This window comes from Watersipora subatra, chromosome 10 (assembly GCF_963576615.1).
Source record: "Watersipora subatra chromosome 10, tzWatSuba1.1, whole genome shotgun sequence".
Taxonomy (NCBI): domain Eukaryota; kingdom Metazoa; phylum Bryozoa; class Gymnolaemata; order Cheilostomatida; family Watersiporidae; genus Watersipora; species Watersipora subatra.
In genome coordinates this window covers 34,940,741-34,951,381 of record NC_088717.1, presented here as the reverse complement: position 1 = coordinate 34,951,381, position 10,641 = coordinate 34,940,741, and the positions used below count along the sequence as shown (strand labels likewise).

General features: G+C 35.2%; 1 protein-coding gene across 1 annotated transcript; it reads right to left on the bottom strand.

The window, feature by feature from the left end:
- Positions 1-1,593: 1,593 nt before the first annotated feature.
- LOC137406995 (uncharacterized) lies at positions 1,594-2,852 on the bottom strand. Its single transcript, XM_068093596.1, has 2 exons — positions 2,420-2,852; positions 1,594-1,598 (listed from the first exon to the last, which is right to left on the bottom strand). The coding sequence occupies exons 1-2, from the start codon at positions 2,850-2,852 to the stop codon at positions 1,594-1,596; spliced, it is 438 nt and encodes a 145-aa protein (XP_067949697.1).
- Between the last annotated feature and the right edge of the window lie 7,789 nt (positions 2,853-10,641).

Sequence of the window (10,641 nt, the reverse complement as noted above, 5' to 3'; positions counted from 1 at the left end):
CATGGAGTGTTATTACAGTTGTTATTTGAAAATATACAATTTGTTTTTCTCGTACAGGTTGTTGATTCTACTTTTATTTTAATAAGTAATAACTTTATTATTGTTCAATATTCACAGAGTTTGATTTACACATTATCAATAGCTCATTTAATTATATTTACTGCTTGTGATCAATGAAAAACTTATTATGGTAGTTAACAAGGTAATTTTTAATTGCTCTTATAAGTTTTCTAGCCAATGTTAACATGATTGCTAAAAATTTCTACCGTTAAATTGACCGGTGTAACTTTGATATAAGATCAAATTAAGTCGGCAACTTGCAGCTTTTAAGATTTTCCTTTTCTTTGATGACTATTAAAAACTTATTTCATCAAAATGTCTAAACTTAATGGTGCACTATTCTGAAACAACTCCAAGCCATACAGACATATAATAATACTCTACCAATGACCAGACTAAAAGTGTAATTTCACTTCAAAAGATTTTATCAGTTTGATCAATGTGACACTACACTGTGACTAAATCTACCTTGAAATGTTTATCCACAGTTTAATGTAGTAACAACGGCCAATGGCCCAAAATTAATGCACATAAAAAATAACTATTTTATATTTTGATTTGTGTTCATTAATTATTTTTACTCTTGTCACTTTTGCAAGCTTTTGAGTTAACAAGTTAACCTTAGTTCACTTGTTAGCAAGGTAACTAAAAGTAGAGAGATTCATTCAAAAGTACTTTGACGCTAACTCTTTCCATAAATAATGTTTTTTTTAGCTCTATAAGAAACAAATTTGGCCATAATTAGTAATGACAGTGTAAGTATCTAGTGGTATTTTGTCCTTTTGTTTAATAAAAAAAATTATTATCAAATTTAAAAATAGTGCTTTCAATAGAAAAGAAATGCAGCACAACTTTAAGGCAGTTGTTGGCAAAGTTCTGAAAAGTTTTTGTACATGTAGAAAATTAGGTTTCAATTATTTTCAATCATCAAAAGTTGAAATCAATTAAATTATGAATGGAAGTTAAATTTGAATTATAAAACTTTGTATAAAAGAAAAAACTTGGTCATACAACTAAATTAGCTAACTGTTTATCTAAATTAACTTACTCCAAAGGAACTAAAGATGCATAAGTCAATTATTGGAATTTGATACAAAGCCGTGTTTGCTATTTGTTGGCCAAAACAATCAGTTAATTACTTATTCAAAGAAATAACCTCACGATTTATTTAACAACAGTTGAAGATAGCACAGACACGGCACAGACAAGTAACTATAATACACAGAATTCAAGAAAGTTAGTGTTTAAATGTATCACTTCCTTTTAGTAGAGCACTGACATCTTTTACCAAGCTTACTTTCAACTGATCATGGCAAGATTATTCATGTTAGTCAGTACTTATATTTCTAATTAAACAGGAAGCAGAAAATAGAAATTTTTTTATGAGTCAGAGCACTACTATTTGAATACTCACATAAAGTTCACGGAGATTAACAACAGAGCAGTCAACAAAATCACCACTGCTATTATTCCTGCCAAAAAGTAGTTTGAATTCAAACTTTCTACAAAAACCACCCTCACATTTGTTCATCATTATCCTAGATCAACGACAATGAGCACATGACAATCAGAGAAAACTAATTAAACTATCAAACTAATTGCTTATGATTATTTAGCCAACATTTTAATATATAAATTTATAAATTTCACTTTGTTAAAGTACTGGTTTATGGTACATTTTTTTGTTTGGTAATTGTTATATAATGTTTAAATTAATATTTGGAGCTCATTTAAATAGTTTTTAGATGTTTATTTAAATCAGTCTAAAAATACATTAGTTTACAGATACTAAGCAAGCTATAAATATTTTGCAATAAACATGAAACATGACACTATATATATACGTGACACTATATATATATGTCCAACCAAAAATTTAATTGTAGTAGCTAAATTTTTTATTATGGTATGGCATATTTAAAAACATTTCTATTTGAAATGAATCTTTTGGCAGTAAATTAAATGTAAATAAATTAATACATACATATATAAATATATGTACATACATATATATATATATATATATATATATATATATATACATGTATATATATATATATATATATATATATATATATATACATACATATATATATATATATATACATATATATATTTGTACATATATATATATTTGTACATATATATATTTGTACATACATATATATAACTTCCCATAGTATATATATAGCTTCTCATAGTATCCAACTATGGGAAATTGAGTCATAGGCTTTTGTGTAGTTGATCTAAGCCATGGCAAGATTGATATGCCTTTTCCTGCTGTCTTAACAGACCGTCCGATCCACCAGTAACTGATGTTTGGCTCCTCGGGTGTTGCGCCCAATTCCTTTCTGAGCACTGGTCATATAGTGACTCATGTGCTCTTCCAGTTTGTCTGCAACTATTCCTGAGAGGAGTTTCCAGGTGGTAGGCAAGCACGTTATTGGTCGATAGTTCTTGGGAATCGGCCCCTGCTTTGGATCTTTTATCAGAAGTACAGTTCGTCCTTTGGTCAGCCAATCCGGATGGTCGCCTTCTTCTATTGGGCATTCCATCTGTTTAACCATTTTAGTGTGAAATGATGTAAATTTCTTCAACCAGAAGGCTTGAATCATGTCATGGCCAGGGGCTGCCCAGTTCTTCATATGTTGCACTCTGCACTTGATGTCCACTTTGCTGATGGTGAGTCCTTGCTGAGCCACAGTGTTTTGGTGACTCTCTTTAAGTCTCTTCAGCCAATTTGCAGTGGTGTTATGAGTAGTCTCTTTCTCCCAGATGTCCTTCCAGAACATTGAGGTGCTGGATCGGAAAGATCTGACATTGGCCTCCGCAGTTCATCCAGTTGAGATCGGCTCCAGTGCCAAGTTAATGTCTTCTAACAGATTATTGGGTATGGTCTTGCTAACTCTCTGTAGTGGGAACCTGCTTCCAAAATCATTAGCAGCTGGCATCTTGTTGATGATATATTCTGCAAGCTCTTTCACCTTTGAGTCAAGATCAAAGTGCATGTTTTCTTCAACTCGTGAGTCAACACAACATCGTGTATTTGTGACTGTGTATGTTGATATGCACTCATCGTTGGTCAAGGTTACTTGGGTGAACTGTACACTAATTTCATCTACCTCAAGTTCTGATATGCGCTTGACTATGTTACTCCTCTGAGCTACAAGTTGCTTAGCGGTTAGTGGCAATTCAGGGGGCATGTTTATCCACAGTTGACGCATCCTTCCCATATAGCCCCACTTTTGAGGTTCACTCATAAAGTAGCACTGCATGACGTTCGTGTTATTAGTCCGATTTCATTTCATCCGTTTTGAATCAGCAGCCCATTTTTTGCTGCCTTGTCCTGGTTCAGCTACAGGCAGCGCGGACCTTGTTTGACCGGGGGACGTCCGAGCCGGCATGGCTTTGGTTATTGCACTCTTCATAGAGGTTGCAGACATTATACAAGCAAGGGTCTTATCTAAGGACTGCCAGAAGGGTGCAGTTGTTGGGGTTTGAACCTAGGACCTGATGATCACTATCCCAATACCTTACCAACTGCGCTATCTGTTCTGTGATAGCGCAGTTGGTATATATATATATATATATATATATATATATATATATATATATATATATATATATATATATATGCTCCCTCACTTCGGTTTGGTTGAGCACTCTGTGAGAGGTGCGGCAACATTAGCCTTTGTGCAAAGCTCATCACTTTTGTGATTTGAGCACTCACATTGACTTTCTTAAAGTCTGTGAGGCAACCCAGTTGTTTCATGGCAGGAAGTCAACTTTCATTGGTAGTGGGATTTGTGTCCCTTGCCTAAGCGCTGAGCTGCACTGATGAGGCTTCAATAGCCGAAACAGTACTGTCTGTAGCATGAGTATATATATTTATTTATATATATCTATATATATGTTTCTCAAAGTCTGTGTGTCATGCATTCATGTGTTCATCGGAAATCCGGCTATAGATCTTAAAATCTTGAAACAAATATTTCATACTGAAAAAGAATCGATTTCAGACCAAGCCATTAACAAGTCTTACGCCTAGCCCACTGGACTATGGAAGTTGAATTGCTAGCCTGCCAATATAAGGCATTATATCAGAGCTATACCTAACTGCTTTACATATGACGTGGGTCTTCGCATTACGTCACGAGAAGCTGTTTGCTCATATTATTAAACTGCCTAATAGCAAAACTCTCACTACTTCTCATTGTTTATAAGACAAAAAACCTTTCTCATGATATGTAGTTAGAATGGCAAGTGTTGTAATATGTTAAATACAAATCAATTTTCTGTCCAAATACTCTTCTATTACACGGGCAACACCAGGTGGCACAGCTAGTAAATATATATATATGATAGCTGCATTACCCATCTACGGGAACAGATTCACTTACAGCAAGGTATTTATTGAGAGTTGTCTTTCATACTGTAAAATAACTCCAAATATGCAGTCTACCGAAATTGTTGCCTTGATCAATGTATGCAAACACATATGCAGTCATACATGTCAATAATGTTAAAGAAAACAATAAAAATCTGCAATGTGTTTAACAGTTAGTCTACAATGCATCAGTCTCAAACCACTCAAACTGGAGTTGTCTTATTTTTGTACAGAGAACTGATAATAAAACTGACATTGCTAGACAAACGGAAGTTCTTAAAGCTGATAGTATTGAAAAATCTTTGCATCTTTCACGAAATTCTACAAATTATTTTGCTATCGCCAGCATTTATTGAATAGAGACTTCTACATGCTTAAAACTACTAATCGTGGCTCACCAGTTCTTCGTCTATAGCATGTGTTTTGACACGGTGTAAACAAGCAGTGCAGCAGTAATGTGGTTGTGTTGATAAAATCTATATGTATAACAGCACAGGCAGTATAATGTCATGGCCAATACAGGATTAGCACCTTACAATAATAAATTCTAACGCCAACATGATAAACTTTTTATGAGATACAATGAGGAAAACGAATGCATGAAAATATATGTACTGGAAAATATGTTAAAAAATGCTGCATGTAGATAATATGTAGCTATAGCGAACATGAAAAACATAGCATGACATAAAAATAACATAATGTTAATTCAATGCAAACATTACATAACAATAGCACAATGTTAATTCAACACAACACTTGCGAATAGACAACATTTTTTTATTTTCTGTCGGCTGTATGAACAAACAGTTTTTGGCGTGTTCCTACTTTTGAGCAGGCAACGTACAGGTGGCCAAACCTAAAGTTTGGAAATCAATACCAGCTGCTCTCTTGCTTCTCACCATTGCCTATTGCAACGCTCGGAGTATCCATGCAAGCTCTGTAGTAGCTGTAGTACTCTAAGCTAGAAAAAATAAAAGTAACAACTGCGAAAGGAAATAAACATGTTTACTATCACCAAAAGTAGCAAATCTAACATTTTTAAGTAGTGGAAATGTGGCAATTCATAGACAATAAAACATTAAATTAGATGTACTTATCTTTTTGAAGTAGAAATTTAGCAGGTAAAACAGTAGCAATACCCGTGCAAGCTCTGTAGTAGCTGTTGTACTTGTAGCTAATAAAAAATAGTAACTCAGTCGTGAAAGGAAATGAACATGTTTACGATCACCAACAGTGGCAAATGCCACATTTTAAAGTATTGCCAGTAGATATGTGGCAATTCATAGACGATGCAACTTTGAATGAGAAGTACTTACCTTTTTGGTGTAGAAATTTAGTAGGTAATTTTTTAAGCAAAAACAATTGTCTATGTGGCCGGAAGAAACAAACGTTCACGTGACCTTTCTTTGGCAGAAAATAATAATTTACTACTCATTTACTAAGTAAATTTCCTACACATAAATTTAATTGATGAGTAGTAATTTTTATCTAATTTTATTTATTTGTTTTCTAGTCATATTACATGTAATTCACTTAGCTTTGTGCGACCAAATCAAGAAAAGGAAAGACCTCCCTATAATTTATTTACTACTCATTAATTCAGTTTGCTTCGTATGACCGAATTGAAAACAGGAAATACCACTATAAAAAGTGGAAAAATACACACGCTCACGCACGCACACTCACGCGCACACACACGCACACACAAGCACACGCACACCCGTGCACGCACACACACATGAACACGCACACACACACACACACACACGCACGCACACACACACGCACACACACATATGCAAGCACACACACGCACACACATGCATGCACGCACACATGCACGCACACACACACATGCATTTGCACTCAAAAATTTTGCTGTTTATATAGTAGATAAGTTAGCAGAAAATTAGGTATATATACAAATATATCTATGTATATTTTTTTCAACGTTAGTCGTCCATCATTGTTTATGTAAAGCTAAAACTATTAAAATCTTGGTATAAAGAATCTAGGAAGAAAATGATTTGATCTCGGAACCACCCATTCGCCGGTCTGACACCTTACAAAGTCACACAAGCTTCATAGATCCGCTGAACAATATATGTTGCTTTATTAGAGCAAATAGGCTACTGCCTTCGGTCATGACGTAATGTCATGAGAAGTGATAGCTCTTATTATTAAGCTTACTCAAATTATCTAGTAGCATTGTGCCAGGCTAATAGCAAGTGGCAGACAACCCTCATTACCTCTCATTGTTTATAATGAGAGGTTATGAAAGTTTATATAATCCTAATAATATTCTGATTTTTAATGCCGGGCAACGCCGAGTAGCACAATTAGTGTATGTATGTATATATATATAGGCCCCATATATATAACTATTTATTTAAATAACTCCAAATTTCATGTATATAAATATTTATTAGCGCAAATAAAAAAAATATACACTTTTAATGTATATATACATTAAAAATATATATATTTAAAACATATACAAATATTTATATAAAAGATTGTATAAATAACTCAGAATTTTATGTATATAAATATATACAAGCATTAAAAAATAAAATATAAATACATTTTCAATGCTCATATACATGTATATGACTTTTTTAGCTTAATAAAATTTTTTTTTTAGAGATTTGTTGAAGTGCACTGGTAGCTAAGCATAAAGAGGCTTCAAAATTATTCACATTAGCCTTTGGTTTGTATGAATGCAATGGGTAATCAACTTAGATTCAAATCATATATACAACGTTTTTATTTACGCAACTGGCAGTTATTAATGAAGACATACGTTAATCACTGAGTTATGACATTTCGTTTGCACAGCAAGGTTACACTGATTTTATAGACTTCGGTTGGTTTAATATATTAATTAGTGACTTTCTAATAAAAATTTCTCACCTGCACAGTGGCTTCCCTCTGTCCAATCTCCGTCATCACAGAACCACAGCTCCTCTTCAGATTTAAGGACTATCGTTTTAGATCTAGTTTCACAGACTAACATGTAATAATGGTTTGATTTGTAATATTTCAACTCCAAGTCTGGATGATCAGTGTTCACGAGCTTTCCCCGTAAAATATCTGGTGCCAAACACGTACCAGCTGCAATAGATTGTGCGACGTAATTTTTTGTTGTCATCTAGTTTAGTATAGAATATACAGTGTATCATAAGAATTGGGCCTTGTATAATCTAATTGGGCCTAAATATAAAAACTGCTTCTAACTAGAAATATGTTTAAAATAAAATACTCTACTAAATCACACACTTACTGCAGGCCCTCACAAGTAACAATAAGTATAACTGTTGAAAATTCAGATGTCTGCTGTAGTTGTTAACAATATTTTGGTTGAATGCTGCACACTCGCTCTGTCAGCCACAAGAAACACAACTACTTGAGTGATCTTACAAATAAATTAGAGTTGAACTAGAAACTGTCCTTGACGTTGTATGACACTTTCTAGCGTAAAAAAAATTTCAATAAATCTAATTTCAATCAGCAAACACTAAATTTAAAAATCTCTGTGCTTATTGCTAGTTAAATCTGATATAAAAGAAGCTCTGTATACCGTCATGTAGTGAAAGGGTAATCCCAGGATAACAAAAAGGCAATTAGTCAGTCGCTTTAAATATTCTGCCTAAAAATAGTTTTATATATATTCACTTAGTACTCTTGAATGTATATGTTGTAACCATTTATGTAACTAACAAAGTTTTTTTTTTCGATATAATATAGTAATCATGCTATATTAAACTTTTGGTATTACCTTGTTTTAGTTTCAGCTAATTGGCACTTAAACCAAGCAGTGAAGTTTTTTATAATACCAATAAACATAATCCATAGTCACTAACCTATTTCAAGTGGAAGAGCAGCACATGAGCTTTCTACGCCTTTCGATTTGGTGACCAAACAAATACTGTACAGTCCTTCAGCTGGCAGCTCAAATGTTTGCCAGCTAGTCTCTAATGGGCTTAGGTTTTCAATAATTGGGCAGTCAGCTGAGGACCCCTCCTTACAGATTTTGAGCACAATTAAGTCATGATAACTCTTATGGTCAAGAGTCCATGCAAAAGCAACCTCTGGAGATAATGTGATGCTTGTTATTTTTAAGTTGGTAACAGGATCTGGAGCTAAAATGGTAAAGATACGCTGAGCGTGTATTTAGTGTAAACTTAACATCACTAATCACTGACTTACTGCGGAAAAACAACAATACCTTAGACTAGAATGCTATTTGATTAAAAGTCTATAAAAAGTTTCACACACGGACATGTTCTTTACAGCAATATCTAGTTCACTCGTTGGCAAGTTCCCATGATTACATACAAAAGACCTGCAGAGAGGTTTATATTTATATAATTTGCTGTGACCCTGTACCACTTAAAAAAGAAAACTAATTTAGAGTATAAGGCCATATAAATATTTCTATCAAGGATATAAATAAATACAGCCAATTTGCCATATTTATTTATATACTACTGCCAATAACAAACAACTGCAGGTAATAGGGCTTTTCAGTTCTCGGACTCTCTTCTCTCATGTAGCTCTTTATATACTACAGGAATCTGCCTTTCTTTAAGCTAGGGTGATTGTGTGTATGTGTTGATCGTGCTGACTTTATCTTTGCAAACTTAAGTCATGATGCCATGGTCAACATTAGTGGTGCCAGCTTTATTTATGCTGGCCTTAGTCATGCCGGCTTTAGCCAATGATTGTGCTCAAGCTGCTCAGGCAGGCTCAGCTTTCATCTGAGTATGAGCAAATTTGCAGTTTCTTCTGTAGTTGATTATGGCATACCCTAGTACAGCTTCATTAGCTAGGAGATCAACACATCCCTTTTTTCATAGCCTCAGTTTAGTAGCAGCACCCAGAGTGAGTCACCCAGTTGCCCGTTATTGCACTCTCCTAATCTGTTTGACTGGAAGTGGCATATGGTAGGGTGTGACTTCTCCTCACGCTAAAATTTGCATAGCTCAGTTACACATCTTTGGTCTGAGTAAATCTAATTTGGCCAATCAATGTAGTAGAAGACTCATTCACTTAAGGTGCTGAATACTGTTGGTGCCATGGCTTCTGGGAAGAAAATAACGTCCTGCCACTGGGTGAAAGGGTTGGCTAACAGCAATATCTACTTATTACCATATGGTGTCATTGGCAGTGGCCTCATCAAGTTTGCTGCTACCTTTAGCCTAGAGCTTCTGACATATAATAGCCTCTGCCTTTTCTGGATGTCTTCATCCAACCGTGCTTGACAGCTTTGTATGTCTTGCCAATCTTGACCAGTCTCCTTACAGTCACTGTTAAACCTGAACAGTATCATGGCGCATGGAGGCTACTGGTTGTCCTGCCCACCACAGAGTAAGCCTAGGCTTACAATTGCCAAATGATAATTTCTCCGACAGCTGGCAGGCAGTCTGAGCTTTCAGAACTCTTGACTTCAAGAAAGCCATTTCTCAAAACACCACCAGATTTTGTACAACTTTCAAACTTTTTGCTGCTCAACTCTAGTTGCTCTTTGGTCAGTTCCTCTCTCCTTAAAAACGCTTGTTACATGGAGTTTGCAGGTATTGGGCCAGTGACCTGCATATTTGCCCGCTCTTTGCCTCTAGGGCCTGCCTAGCTTTCACATTTAGTCTTTACTCAACCTATGTTACAATATCCCAAAGTAGCCTCGGCTGGCCCTTAGCCAATCTCCTTAACTACCACTTTAAGGAGAGCAGATTGATCAAAATAGACAGCCGTCTCACGTTCTTGGTGACTCTTGACATTGCTGTTGGGGTTTTCCAAGTTTACACGACCATGGCTAGTCTTCTATAGTAAGTTACTTTTGGGTTAGCCAATAGTTTCTCAATTTGATGAGAATGCACTGCCAGCAGTTTTTACAGGTCTGCAGGCAAAGTGCATTAGCGTTACTACATGGGGCACCCAGCCCAGAGTTTTCGCATGTATTGAAACTTTGCAAAGGTCTCCAGTTATAGTGCAACCTGGTTTGATGGCTCTATCCTCTAGCACAGCCAGCATAGTGAAACATGGTCGGTTATTATAGGAACTGACGGTCATATACATACAGTCAGAAGGGCTTCGCAGCTTTGAAAATAGTCAGTAACTCCCGCCGTGTGATTTGATAGTTTCTTTCGACATGCGGTAGCGTTTGCTGCAGTAAGATTATCCGGTCTGCT